This window comes from Anarrhichthys ocellatus, unplaced genomic scaffold (assembly GCF_004355925.1).
Source record: "Anarrhichthys ocellatus isolate YVR2014 unplaced genomic scaffold, GSC_Weel_1.0 scaffold1, whole genome shotgun sequence".
NCBI classification, from domain to species: Eukaryota; Metazoa; Chordata; class Actinopteri; order Perciformes; family Anarhichadidae; genus Anarrhichthys; species Anarrhichthys ocellatus.
In genome coordinates, this window is record NW_022280031.1 from 8,195,357 (window position 1) to 8,209,093 (window position 13,737).

Consider the following 13,737-nt stretch of genomic DNA (forward strand, 5'->3'; position numbering starts at 1 on the left):
TTTGGTAAAAAGCTCAAGCTGCTCTGGTTCAACTTGCACTAAAAGAAAGCAGGTTCCTACAACAGCTATCTTTTGTTTGTTTTTAACAGTTTAAGACTACAGCGTTAGCATGCATGCTTTGGACTTTAGATTTTTTGTGCATTTTTTTACACATTTACAAGTACAGAACTTTCTTGATGTGCCTGTCCACCAGACTGAAATATATGCAATATGGTATTATGTGGCAATTGTTGGTATAATATGGCATTGCGATGAAATTCTGCATAAACATTCATGGTTCCCAGAGGATGGATACTAATGACTTTGGTGATCCTCTTTTCCTTTAGTGCTTCCAGGAGGAAATACTGAAATACTTTAAATGCTTTCAAAATTGATAATGATTTGAGGCTAAGATGGTCAATGTGGTCAACATTATACCAGCATGTTTGCGTTGTCATTGTAAACATGAAGCACAGAGCCGTCGACTTTTCAACTCTATATCTGTGTATTTTTCTAGGACCAAGACCACATAAACAAGAGAGTCTCTTTTTTATTAATAATAGATAAAATACAAAATGAAACACATTTATTTGTTGTTTGGCAACATTGTATGATTGTATGCCAGGCTGAGTGCTGGCAGTAGTTGTGAGGATGGAGGATACAGGTATAGAAATGATATGAGCTAAAAAGTTCATGAAACATTTGTCCCAAAGGAAGGACAACATGTGCCATCCATTGCTCAGAGCAGGCAGCTCTAAGGTCATACCAAAATATTCCATCCATGAATTCATTCTGTTTGGATGGGCGCTCCATGGCATGATTGCACTAATCTAGTCCTTCATCATCAAAAAAGCCAAACTTCCTCTCCACCCTCTCGTCTTATGAGACCAGTCATCTATCTCTCTCTGACTCATTCCCTCAAATGGGATTCACTCCTCCTTCACCCAACGGAGACATTACAGGCCAGAACAGATGAGAGGAAGCGCACAGCAGTGCTGAGATATGGACCTACAGCCCGCAGCAGACACAGAAGGGGGGGGGGGGGGCATTGTGCTTATGTGTAGAATTTGTTTCAGCTAAGTCCGCCATAGTTTTATTCTAGTTAGTTTTACGCCAGACCTCACTACAGGTTTCATACGATCACATGGGAAACACAACGATTGTAAGGAGAATCGTTAACAGATATTTAAAAAGCCAGAATAGTTTCAAAAAGCCGACACAGATCGTCCTTGTTGCCACGTCCTTGCCGGAGCAGTCAAACCAACTGATTAATGATCCAGGAGTAAGAAACACACACAAAGGCAAGCAGGTACTTTGGGAATCAATTCATCACACTTTATTCTGTGTGACCCTGGCTGATGTGGTGGCTGGAGAGCAGCACAATACACTCTCAGCACAAACGTATGAGTGGAGAATAGAACAAATACACACACAATGGCCTCGCCCGACTACAAGTCTACCGCTAAGAAATCAAAACCCCTCATTTCTACAGGGGCTTTAATGGTGGAGTGTGATTGAAGACAGACCGAGGGAGCGTACAAATTATCGAGCTGTTTGATTATCAGTAAGGTTTCCCCATTCTCTTTCAATTACATTTCCTTATTTACACTGGATCCACTGAAGCATCAGACCATGGCACAGCAGCGTGAAGGACATGTTTGGGTTATCCCATGCTATGTTTAGACATACTGAGCATGCTTCATTAAGAGTGGGTTCACTAGGCCATCCCCCTGAAGGCTTGCAGGTGCTGGTTAAACTGGTCAGCACTTTCTTTGGCTGTAAGAAGCTGCTTCTCGCACCACTGAACCAGAGCCTGCTGCAGCATCTCCACGCGTGCAGCCTTGAACCGAGCAACCTGGGAAAAACACAGTATGTGAATGTCAACAAAAAGGATGTTACACAATGCCCTTGCCACGGGTAAGCCATGTGGAAACGGAGAATCCAATTTGATGTTTTACCTCCTGTTTAGCCACTCCACATATGTGATCAAACTCTGTCTCCGCCTCTTTCTTCGCCTCCTCCATCTGATGATTAGGGGGAGCATGATGTTAATCATCGTTATATACTTCATACAGATTAAACCTGCAATGGACATCCTCTCGACAGCTGTCCAGGTTCCATGGCTACTACTGAATGAACTCAGCAGAGCGTCACTGACACCTGCTGGCCACAAGAAAGCATGCACATCTGATCTAGCAGTTTGTTCATTGTGATACTCGAGTACAGGCACTCACAGCAGCCTTCTTTAAAGGTTTGGCCTTCTCTGCATTCCTTCTGGCGGTCTCTAGCTCCACTAGTTTACAGGTTCTCCTGAAGAGCATCTCCTGTTTTGGACATGATAATCATCAGAGGTTTCATTGTGGCATTTCACACTTCTTTGACTTTAGAACAAGAAGACACACCTTTTCTGCCTCCTGGCAGCGTGACTCCATGTCCAGGCCGAGCCCAAGAGTGTTCATGTTGTTCTCAGCAACACTTGTCATATTTTTCTGCCCACACACAAGCACATTATGTGCAGTGTATTTGCCAACCCCATGGTGCGTTGCAATGTAAATATATTCTTGTTAAAAAAGCTCAAACAACTTACCTTCATAGAATCAAAGACTTCTGATAATTTCACACAAACCCTGTAAGAAGAAGAAGGTTTTTTTTTTTTCTTATCATGCTTATTTATTGTAACTTGTACGCATTCATTTTAAGAACATGTGATTTTTGGCCTTGGATCAATGATATTACTGTCTCACTTAGAGAAAGCCTGTTTGTCAGGATCCTCCCCTGGTTCCACACAGAGATGCAGAGAAGCTGAGAAGTGCCCACAGGCCACTGCTATTTCTGCAAATCAAATGCACATGGAGCAAACTCGAACATCAGACTTGGGACAGAAAGAATTTGCGTTGCAATGTCAATAAACACTAATACACTACATATCCTCCCATAGGTTTTAACTGTTGAAACAAAACACAAACAAATCCTAAATAACGCCAAACGATAAGCACTTCTTGTCTCCGAAAATGTAAATGAAGTGTTCTTACTTTGCTCAGATTGCACCACATCTAGGAATCTCTACAAGAAAAATAAAAGTGCAACAATCAAACAGGAACAATGTCTCTGGGTGTGTGTGAGAAGATAAAAGGGAGGAGGACACAAAATACACACAGACACAAAACCAACAGGTAAAACCAACTGGCTCACCTCAGCTGCAGTCTTGGCACAGCCGGTTAGAACAAGGTTACGATCGCGTTCAGTTTGAAAGAACTCATCCACATCCTGCAGACACAGACATTACGATAGTAAAACCTAACATAGAGGCGTAGAGGCTGTCAAGCCTGTTCGTATGAGTCCCGGTTGTGTACCTTATGGCCTTCTTTCCTCCGTTCTTCCACAGCTTGACTCAGCCGGTTGAAAATGTTTTTCTTTACTCTCTGTCTGCCTGGAGGCTAGAGCCACAGACACACATAAGCTTCAACATTTTTCAAGCACAGTATGTACAGTATATGAAAAAAAATGAGTCAAGGATGTTTTTTGACCCATGTCACTATAAAAGCTGCTGATGCCCGATAAATAGCATTCCAGATTCGATGGAACTCATCAGACAGGAAAGGACGTGTATAGAACCCGTCACATCAGCAGGACTTGAGACACGTCCAACACTGACACAAACTCTGACTTTTATACAGTGAAGAGGCCGTATTACTGTGTGTGTGTGTGTGTGTGTGTGTGTGTGGCTGCATACATACATGTGTTTGTATTACGTTCATGATACAGAGTTCAAATCATACATTGCTTTGTAAAGAGACACTTTTATCCTTATGATTTACTCTTAATAGTGTTATACCTTACTATTCCTCATCAATACTGTGTATATAGGTAATGTAGGATGTCGGCCATGAGGGTTGTACAAAATGTCGACATTGTCAGAAGGTTTGTGTACGTGTATGTGCAAACTGTTACATGGAAGCTTTGTGCTGTTGTATGATTGCATCTTCTAGAACTGCAGGACTGAGTTCACAACATTTTCCCTATGGAGACATCAAAAGTATATCTTATCCATCTTATCTCATCTAGTCTGACAACAGGAATACCTTTAAAACAAAAATGTATGGCAACAATTAGCATGTGTTTTCATGATTCAAGCATCAAGTGAGATCTTCTTTCACCCTCTTGATGCTATTTGCAGGCACATCAAGCAGGTTGAGAGTTTGTACTTGGTCGCTTTTGATGCACTCATTTTGTGACACTTCACCAGCTTGTTTAATGTTTTGTTCTTCCATTTGTTTATCTACAGACAAAAGTTCCGCTACATCTGCATCCCACTTCAGGCTCTGCCGTCTTTAAAGTCCACACTGATTACAGGCCCACATACAAAAGGCTCCTCTAAAAGTGTCCAGAGGATCATTCTGAATGAATCATTAGTTCTGGTACGAGACTACAGGCAGAAACCTGCCTTCAGTCCTCTCTCTATATGGGGAGGACACTATATTTGTCACATGAAACGTTCCATTTTGTCTTCTGAAACAATGTCGGGGAAAGTCTAACGATTTATTATCTGCCTCTCTCGTAAAAAGGTATCACGTTGCACCCTTTTGTGACATGAAATTCTAATCGTTAAAAAGAGAATTAAAAAAAAGCAGGCTGTTCATTTGTGTCCACTTACGTCTGAGCTGGTCAGTAAGATCTCCACAGCTTTATTTTTGCCGAGTATGCTGTGTGCAGCAATCTGCCGGAGGAAGCTTTCCAGTGCTTTACAGTATGGCAGCCACTCTCCTAAACCAAGGAAACCTGCAGGGAAAGCATCAACATTCGTATCATCACCATCACTTCGTATCACACTCAACAGACGATGCAACAGAATAGACACTGGAGTGGAGACTACAATTGGTTAATTTTACTTTCAAATCTAACTTTCTATTTGATGGAGGTGGTGTCAGATGCACTCACCAAGCTGTTTCATAACCTTGGCAGATGCATTCACCTGAGGCTTTGCAGGAAGAGAAGGAAACTGGAAGAAAAACAGAGCATGGTTGTATTACTTGATATTGTTTGTCAAAGCAAGATTTATTCTATTGTTTTTTCCCCAAAACAAAACTTTTTTTTAATTAGGTGCCTGGCTTGGGAGAGGAACATAAATAAGGTTAATTCCGTTTGAAACGTGCAGTGCTTGGATTTACAGTATGCAGACTTTATGCCCTGCATCAGACACAGCGTGATCTTATATACATGACAAACACAGGCCCACTGCACACACGGTCATACTAGGAGGTAGTCTACAAAAAATACTTCTTGATAGGATGCTGTTGCAAGAATCCAATCAAACCACAAAGCTGTGGCTTATTTTCCAACAGTACTGGGCCAGCTGGCAGAATGGCAGCTCTAAAAGTAGCTTCCTGGTTAAGAATGAAAGGAGGAGCATGTTAAGAGACGCAAACTGCTCCACATAACTTGGCTGGCTGTAGCACCTTTTCTAACCATGTTTTTAAGTCATTGTATGAAGAAAACATTTTGATTTGTGATTTTTCTCAGTTACAAAAGCACTGTGTTACAAGAACACATACTTTTATGTACTTGTGTTAACAAAGTCTGCAGTTTAGCTCAAATTATATTGTACGGTTTGGGGAAAGAAAGATAACATAAAGCAGCATGCTTCCAAAAGGACATTTTCAACAGAATCCACATTTTGCTTTGCATCTTCACAGACTCCACATATAGATATTCCAGTACTATAAGCGTCTTGTTATTGTCAGAAAAGTATGAAGAAGTTTACAAGTGAAATAAGGGACAGTGGGCAGATGAAATGAAGCACTGACTATGACTCCCTGTATCCCGGGCACATCCTCCTGAGAGAACAGGTGCTGCTGCAGCCATTCAAAATCATCATAGGTCCGGTCCACATGGTACTCCCCTGTCCCAGACAGCTGGCACGGACGACAGACAACATGTCATCAGAGTCTGTTTTTGCAATACCATAATTCAAACACATCAACTGGTTTTCTGCATTAATCTAGAGCTAATGTAGCTTGCAGCAAACTCACCTTTTGAGATACAACTAGGAAGGTAAGTGTGTCCCCGTCTTTCAACACCTCTGTAACCTTGATGTTATGACCATGGACACTCAGAGAAGAGTTCACTTCGTTTACTTCTTCCTGTAATTAAATGTGACAAACAATTTTTATCAACAGCTGGAAGTAAATTCACATTAGTAGGCAAGCCAAAGTCAAAGGGAATTAAAAACTTCACTTACAGCCCATGCTGTAAATCTGAATGTCTCCATAGAGAAAAAGTCACATGACTCTCAGAGACTGTCAAAAAAGAAGGTTTTCAGGCATACTTACCATCATTGTGAAGCCTGTAAGTTAATGATTCCAGTATGTCTTTTATCTGCTTTGTAGAATGCTTAAATCTCCGTTTATCTCGATAAAAGTGCATCAAGCTGTAAAGATCTTTGGTCTGGTGTTGGCTTTAGTGCGCTCACGCTCCAACTGCTGAGAAGGCACAGGATATCCTCTGGGTCAAAGTGCACAATCCTGTGAGAAATGGAGTAAAACAGTGCCAGATCTAAAGTGCTGGCACAGGGGAAAAGAAAGATGAGTAAATTGTGTGTTAGTCAGTAACTCAGGACCTTCGACACACCCACACAGGAAAAGTGGCCCAGCAGTCCGATTGGTTCCCCCATCTGTCAAGCTTACAACCTCAAACATTAAACTTACAAGGTTTCTCATACAAGAGGCAGAACACACACAGCTTCCTTTGTCAAGACAAGTTTACTTATAGAGCAAATTCAAAAACAACAAACGTTGACCAACGCGCTTTACAAAGAGATTAAATAAAACACTGGAATGATCAAATAAAAACACAGACAACAATAAGAGTATACAACTAAATGAATCAAGGCATAGAATGTCTTGATGGAATCATAGCTCAAACAACAAAATAAAATACTAACAGATCAAAACCAGCGCGTGGTCAAGCATGTCTTCATTATGATAATTAAAAGGCTAAAGAAAAGACATGGGCTTAAAAGGTATCGATGGAGGCGAAAGATGTCATATTTATTGGCAAACTATTCCACAATTTAAAAATACTCAATCCCCTTTGTTTTGTAACTGGGTGCGCGGTGTGAAGATGAGTGATTGTTTAACAGAGGAATAGCCGTAAGCAGTTCAGAGCCACGTGCCTGTCGATGCAGCGCTTTAAAAACACATTAAATATCTATTTAGCTGAATTTCTACAAACTGAATACAAGACACAGATACTGTGAAAACAATATGGAGGCTTTATTATTATTTTTTTTAAAAAGTCAGTACACTAAAACAGACACAGGATACAGGGTCAAAGGTGCTAAACATCTAGTAGTAGTACTCATCTTCTTCTTCTTCATCATCTGCAAAATAAAAGCTGTGGCCATTGTCTTCTACGCCGTAATGGTTATATAGACCATTCTCATCCTCCCCATCCTGAGCAAAGGTCCAGTGGAGGAATGGCTCCTCCACAAAGGGACTATCATCGAAGAGGTCTTCAAAACCAAAGTGGAAGCTCATTGTCTCATGTTCATGGTCCTGGTCAACAGAGGCCTCGTCATTTAGAAAAGCCTCGTGGCCCACAAAGTCGTACAGCTTCCTCTTCTCCTTGTTGGAGAGCACTCTGTAGGCTAGGGAGGAGGACACAGGGGAATTACTTCATCTTTCGTGGAGCACAATGAAAAGTTCATCTGGTATACAGTCTGATAATCCTGCAATACCACAAACTACAGCCTCGATAATAACAGTAAACACCTTCATGGAAGTTGATTTAGACGGCATCAGTATTAGCTGTGAGCAGCTGACTATAATCAGGAGAATAAAAAAAACATCTGTTTTAGAAGTGGTGCAATCAATGTCACTTGTGTAAATTACATATACAAAATAGATTACAATATAAAAAAAAAGGTTATGGTAATGTTTTACCTTCAGCAATCTCTCCGAAAGTCTTCTCTGCATCGGCGCTCTTGTTCTTATCTGGGTGGTATTTTATGGCCAGCTTGCGGAAAGCTTTCTTAATGTGGCTGTCACTTGCTGATGGCTCAACACTGAGAGTAGCGTAGTAACTTCTGCTGGACTCTGAGGCGGCGGACAGGGCTTCGGTGAAGCAGTACAGCATGACCACGTAGGCTTGCATCCAGCGGAAAACACCTTGCGCTGCCATGCTGGGCTTCTGAGCACAGACGAGGAACTGTTACACAAAGACGTTCTCTGGAAGTGGGCTACAGCTGTCTTGCGGTTTGACAACTCATGTTGTTATTAAGGCTATCTGCTGTCTACACGTCAGCGTGTGCTGCGACTCTGTCCACACCCCAAGGCGCACACACGGATAGTCAACTTAACCCAGCTGACACCTTTGAGATTTAAACATGTTCCGCATATTTCAGCCCAACTAAACGTGGTGGTGAAAGTGTATCAAATGAAATGCTGTTAACATGCAGCTGTTGTTTGTCTTAGCTCGCCGTCGTTTCGCGATAAGGCTACCTCTGTATACGATGAAAACCTTTTCAACTTTTTAAGTTGATCATACTTCAGTGCAATGCCGCATTATCGCCGCCAGATGGCGGAAGAGCACTAAGGTGACACCTGGAGGAAACGGAGAGGAAGAGCGTCTTCTTCGTTGGTAGTAAAATATGCAATAATGTAGTAAACAGACCAGGGCTGTGAGGAATTGCCATAAAACACGTCTGGTTAACGTTGCAGCCATATACATTTCAGTGAACGAGAGCAGGGCGTTTCTGCGTGGGAGTCCCTCGGCTAATGTCTGGATCCTGTTTCTAGTTTATATTTGGTAAGACTACTTTAGCATTTAGCCAGTTAGCTAGATAGCATTCGCTAGCTAGTGTAAGTCTTAAATGGGAAGGCTTAGCTACTTATTTAGGTAGGCTAACGTTACATGATACGAGTGCTCTTTATTTACTGACAGCTAACGTTACGCTGTACAATGGAGCGTCGCATGGTGTGAATCCAATGTTTCGTCTTTTTCACCAAACCAGTGGCAACAACAACAACAATGCTGACGTTACTTATTATTTACCAGGTTGTGTCACGTGCTAAAAGGCTAGATGGAGATGAACTGCGACTCACAAAAGAAGTGTACGATATCGGGAGGGGGCAGCAGCAGAGGGCGATGATTAAAAAGCAGCTGTCAAGTCAGACAGTTTCCACTAAGCTTCAAAGATAGACAGGAAGTTATGGAAATAGTTACATCCTGTTAGATGTCATAGTTAGGCTACCTGTAGTTTGCAGACCACGTTTGGATAATTTGTAATGACATATGTGGAAATGTATATTTTATTCTTTACCTTGTAAAGCACATTGTCATTGCTGCTATATGAATAACCTTTATTGTTATGATCAACCACACAATATTTACCCTCATTGCACAGCATGAGACTAATAGCAAACAATCTAGTGGTGAATATTACATCTACATAGATGATTATAATTTTCTATAAAACATAGTGTTTGTTGTCAAAACCAAGGGCAAATCAGCTCTTTGACCAGGCATTTCCCATCATGCCCTGGGTCTTGCAGTAGGTGTAGAGCAACTGCAGCGCCTTGCTCTATAAACTGCGGCTGCCTCTATCTTATGAGGCTTTAGTTACACACTTGTGCATGATGTCAGAGCAATATGAGATCAAGTTGGACAAAAATCGAACCGGCATGCATTGTGCGGCAATAGCCGGTGATTGATTCTGCACTTGCCTGGCTCATCACAAACTAGTCTAACATTTCAGCCAAAGCCAGCCATGTCCAGTTGAACCACACATGCTCCTCCAGGATCTGTCATATTCTCCTGTAACGTGACTTGGAAAGCTAATATCTAAACTATGTTTTTGTCTTGCAGATCTTTGAATTGGAAATTGCACTACTCCAAGGAAAATCTATTCATGACTTGTTTAACTCTGTATGTGAATGTTTGGCAGGTCATGTCTGCCCCCCTCCCACACATGAGTGCTGTTTTCTCCTTGAGCTGGGCCAAGCGTTATGCCTGACCGGGACAGCTCCTACCTGTCAGGTGGCGGTGGGAGTGGTGGTAGTCTGGGTGAGGAAGGAGGACCTGGATCTAGTTTGGCAGGGGCCACGGCGGAGGGCAGAGGTGGTTCAGGAGGAAGTCTCGGGGGCAACCTCTCTGGCTCTGGGAGCATGGGGGGTGGAGGGGCGCTCGGAAATGGCAACAGCAGTGGGAACAGTGGAGGTGGGGGGCAAGGTGCAGGACTGGAAGTGGGCGGTGTCTGCAGGGACTTCATACGCAATGTCTGCAAGAGAGGAAAGCGCTGCCGCTTTAGACACCCGGACTTTAATGAGGTGCCGGACTTGGGAGTGCAAAAGAATGAATTTGTCTTCTGTCATGACCACCAGAACAAGGAGTGTATGCGCTCCAGCTGCCGCTTTGTCCATGGATCTAAAGATGATGAGGACTATTACAAGAAAACAGGAGAGCTACCCCTCAGACTAAGAGGGAAAGTTGCAGCACGACTGGGCCTGTCCCCAATGGATCTCCCCCACAGCCGTGGGGAAGTCCCTATCTGCAGAGACTTCCTGAAGGGGGAGTGCCAGAGGGGTAATAAGTGTAAATTTCGCCATGTCCAAAAAGACTATGAATATGAGCCATCCGGGGTTGGAGTGGGTGGTGTTATAGGGCCAGGTACCAGTGGAATGGTGAATGCTGGGGGAGGGATAGGTGGGGGAGGAGCAGGTGCCTGTGGAGGAATGCAAGGACTTGTGGGAGGTGGAGGTGGAAGTAACATGATGGGGATGGGGATGGGGATGGGTTGCCCCAGCCTGGCTGGTTGCAGAGATCCAGGTGTCCCAGGAGTCGGGGGGGTAGGTGGAGGTGGGATGAGTACTTGTCTGTCCATAGGTTCTACAGGGCCACGGCGCTTTGACAGGAGCTCATGCTCAGTGTATGACCCTCTGCTGGAAAGCGGGCTGTTTGATGCAAGCTCCCTAGAGGCCTCCATGGACCACACGGCTCTACACTTGAAGAGGCGGCGGTTGGAGGGGCTGCGCCTAGCTGATGTGAGCGGAGGTGCGCACTACGAGCTGGGAGTTCAAGCCACCTTGCAACCACGCTCTCTGGAGTTCAGGTTCCTGGAGGAGGAGAACTCCCTACTGAGGAGGAGAGTAGAGGAGTTAAAGAAGCAGGTCAGAATGAGAGATGGTCGAAAACTAACATTTTGGTAGGCCTTTCTTACATTAATAGCACTTGTGTTTCATTCAAATCTAAAAATAATTTTGTTGAAATGCTAATTCAGCTTTTTGTACAACTAATACCAGATACAATGGTGTGCAAAAATAACACATTTGACTACATAATGTAGTGCAATACAGTATGTTAACAAAGTCATAGTCTTAACAACAAACAACAACAAAGGAATTTATCGCAGGCCGTTGTATCGGATTGAAATATATTGTCAAATGTAACTTTACTGAATGAATCATGATCGTGTCATGTGAAAGGACTATTTTATAACATAGTGTCAAATTTAACTTTCGTCACAAGGACAGTTTTATTATAGCTCACTGACAAATCACATGCAAAGTAAAGTTTTTTTTTGAGGAGCTGAGAGGTGATTTTAACAAAGAAATCCTTGTGATCCAACACAAGACTTCTCATCTAAAGTTCCCACAGCCTCTGAAGACCAGCATATCAAGTGAACATCTTGGAGAGATGAAATGGAAAAAAGGAACTGAACAAAACTTGCTATTAGGGCCAGAAGTGTGAAGTAGAGCTGAAACAATTCGTCAATATATCCATTAGTCTGTCACCAGAAACTATATTAGTAAACTATTTATTGTTTAAGTCATTTTTCCAAGTAAAACAATGTAGTTTAAGTCTCTGAAACTCCCGTTTTAAGGTCGAGGAGCAGCTGACCTTCAGTCACCCGACTAAAACCACAATGAATATATTTGGGCACATTTAAAAATAGGAAAAGACATTCTGTGACATCATAAGACACACACACACCTTAAAGAGTAAAGGGTGCTTAATCATTCTGCACAAACTTGCAGAATCAGCAACTGCAAAAGCTGTGATCACGGTAAAGAAATGATGGCTGTCTAAACAATTATTTTTGACTTAAAGTAGCTATATGGTTTAGAAGTATCATCTTATAAGAACTTTCTTTCTGCCGGACACAAAGCCAAGGTTTCTGCCAGTGGACTTTCCCTGAGCCCAGTCCTTTTCTAATCCATGTCTCGTGTGTGTCTCAGGTTTCAAATCTCATTGCCACAAATGAGGTTCTTCTGGAGCAGAACGCCCAGTTCCGAAGCCAGGCCAAGGTGATGACGATGTCTTCCACTCCTGCACCCACTGAGCAGATTCTGGTGCCCCCCTTGGGTGCAATAAGTTCCTACAATCATAGCATTGCTCAGACTCACACCACCCTGAGCAGCGCCGGACTGCAACCTCGGTCTCTCATCCAGCACGACCTGGTAGCATCTACCGGCGCCCCTTCGGCTGCCCAGAGTAACGCTGCCCCGCCTCCAGCCCCTCTGCCTCACCTCAACCCTGAGATCACCCCGCTCTCCGCCGCTCTTGCACAGACCATTGCCCAAGGGATGGCGCCACCTGTTTCTATGGCGACAGTGGCTGTATCTGTGGCTCCGGTGGCAGTGTCCATGACGCAGCCCATGCCCGGCATCACCATGAGTCATGCCACCACCCCGATGGTGTCGTACCCCATCGCGAGTCAAAGCATGAGAATCACCACTCTGCCTCATTAACTGATTAAAGGCAGGACTGTAGCATCCTTAACTGTGATTTTTAACATAGATGGCCTTCTTTTATGTGTAGGGTACTGAACTGATGACAGAAGTAGTAGACACTTGTACCTCTCCACCAGGGGGCGATATGAAGACTCCCCTCAGTCTGTGTTGTGTGGAAACATTACAAAGACTTTTTTTCATACAGACTTGACTTACCTGTGAACAGTTTGGTATGAAAGAGATCTTTTCAAACGCCTGCAGATAAATTGAAAATGTATGAGGTCATCCATATTGTTTGAACCATTTCTGCAACACTGCTTTGCAGTCCTTGTGGGGACATGACGATTTTGGAAGCAGTTTGTGTTGACATTGTTGTGGATTGCTCTGGTGTCAATTTACAAAAATAATAACCAACTCAACAATGACTCCTGCGTTATCTGTCACTTTGTTTTAATTTTTTTTTTTTTTTTAACAGCTGCCCTCTTCAGTTCACATTTACTTGTATATACTCGGGTAAAATGCTCATGTTTACATCCCCATTGCTGGAGTTGTTTGGGTGGAGTCACACTGTGTAAACTTGAATATAATACCCGTTGCTTCTCCAGTAGCCTCATATCCGTGTGGCTCTTTAAACAAGTGGAGTGTGTGGTGTTGGTGTACAATGGGAATCATGGCCTGGTGCTTGTGCGGTCTCACCGGATCTAAGGGATCGAGGAGAATGTCCACTCGGCTGTTTTTAGAATAGACTGGAGCAGCAGAAAGACCACTGACCAGGGGTGCTGGTGGGTTAACGACTTGACAGGAAGAAGTGAGGTATTTGATATATTATGCATTGTCCCACTGGTACAGTTTAAGTTGTATTTGAATAAGTAAGTGGAGAATCTCGCTTTTCGGTAACATAATGCTGCAGTAATGACTACACATTGGATGAGTGTCTTGCCGCAGTAGCGAAAGAGTCAAAGATGCGGTTTTTTTGCTCCAGAGAGTGGGCGTGTTTTCATCCAGATAACGGGACCTTGTGAGGGGGGAG

At 43.2% G+C, this 13,737-nt stretch overlaps 3 protein-coding genes across 5 annotated transcripts; 1 reads left to right on the forward strand and 2 right to left on the reverse strand.

The window, feature by feature from the left end:
• Window positions 1–364: 364 nt before the first annotated feature.
• On the reverse strand, window positions 365–6,534 carry LOC116384585 (sorting nexin-6). The gene is made up of 14 exons (XM_031849393.1): window positions 6,309–6,534; window positions 6,009–6,119; window positions 5,784–5,891; window positions 4,918–4,978; window positions 4,634–4,758; window positions 3,333–3,416; window positions 3,172–3,246; window positions 3,012–3,042; window positions 2,724–2,811; window positions 2,567–2,606; window positions 2,382–2,468; window positions 2,214–2,303; window positions 1,938–2,003; window positions 365–1,834 (listed from the first exon to the last, which is right to left on the reverse strand). The coding sequence occupies exons 1-14, from the start codon at window positions 6,312–6,314 to the stop codon at window positions 1,697–1,699; spliced, it is 1,110 nt and encodes a 369-aa protein (XP_031705253.1). The 5' UTR covers window positions 6,315–6,534; the 3' UTR covers window positions 365–1,696.
• A 564-nt stretch (window positions 6,535–7,098) lies between these two features.
• Window positions 7,099–8,370, reverse strand: LOC116387889 (dnaJ homolog subfamily B member 9-like). Its single transcript, XM_031855344.1, has 2 exons — window positions 7,920–8,370; window positions 7,099–7,624 (listed from the first exon to the last, which is right to left on the reverse strand). The coding sequence occupies exons 1-2, from the start codon at window positions 8,155–8,157 to the stop codon at window positions 7,323–7,325; spliced, it is 540 nt and encodes a 179-aa protein (XP_031711204.1). The 5' UTR covers window positions 8,158–8,370; the 3' UTR covers window positions 7,099–7,322.
• Window positions 8,371–8,625: 255 nt separating this feature from the next.
• Window positions 8,626–13,610, forward strand: zc3h10 (zinc finger CCCH-type containing 10). Of its 3 annotated transcripts, none has more exons than XM_031845960.1 (3): window positions 8,626–8,784; window positions 9,844–11,144; window positions 12,213–13,610. In XM_031845960.1, exons 2-3 carry the CDS (start codon window positions 9,984–9,986, stop codon window positions 12,723–12,725), a joined length of 1,674 nt encoding a protein of 557 aa, XP_031701820.1. In that variant the 5' UTR covers window positions 8,626–8,784; window positions 9,844–9,983; the 3' UTR covers window positions 12,726–13,610. The 3 variants fall into 3 exon arrangements, with proteins under 3 accessions (XP_031701820.1, XP_031701829.1, XP_031701814.1); XM_031845969.1 differs by having other exon boundaries at window positions 9,923–11,144; XM_031845954.1 differs by having other exon boundaries at window positions 8,626–11,144.
• Window positions 13,611–13,737: the final 127 nt, after the last annotated feature.

What these genes read in the sequence shown, in the direction of transcription:
- zc3h10 (XM_031845954.1), top strand. Translation starts at nt 9,984, where the DNA reads ATGCCTGACCGGGACAGCTCCTACCTGTCAGGTGGCGGTGGGAGTGGT. An exon ending in TAGAGGAGTTAAAGAAGCAG is followed by an intron (nt 11,145 to 12,212) that starts GTCAGAATGAGA and finishes TGTGTGTCTCAG; the next exon opens with GTTTCAAATCTCATTGCCAC.
- LOC116387889 (XM_031855344.1), bottom strand. Translation starts at nt 8,157, where the DNA reads ATGGCAGCGCAAGGTGTTTTCCGCTGGATGCAAGCCTACGTGGTCATG. An exon ending in TTTCGGAGAGATTGCTGAAG is followed by an intron (nt 7,625 to 7,919) that starts GTAAAACATTAC and finishes CCTCCTCCCTAG; the next exon opens with CCTACAGAGTGCTCTCCAAC.
- LOC116384585 (XM_031849393.1), bottom strand. An exon ending in TCCTAGTTGTATCTCAAAAG is followed by an intron (nt 5,892 to 6,008) that starts GTGAGTTTGCTG and finishes CGTCCGTGCCAG; the next exon opens with CTGTCTGGGACAGGGGAGTA. An exon ending in TGTGGTGCAATCTGAGCAAA is followed by an intron (nt 2,812 to 3,011) that starts GTAAGAACACTT and finishes TTTGATTTGCAG; the next exon opens with AAATAGCAGTGGCCTGTGGG.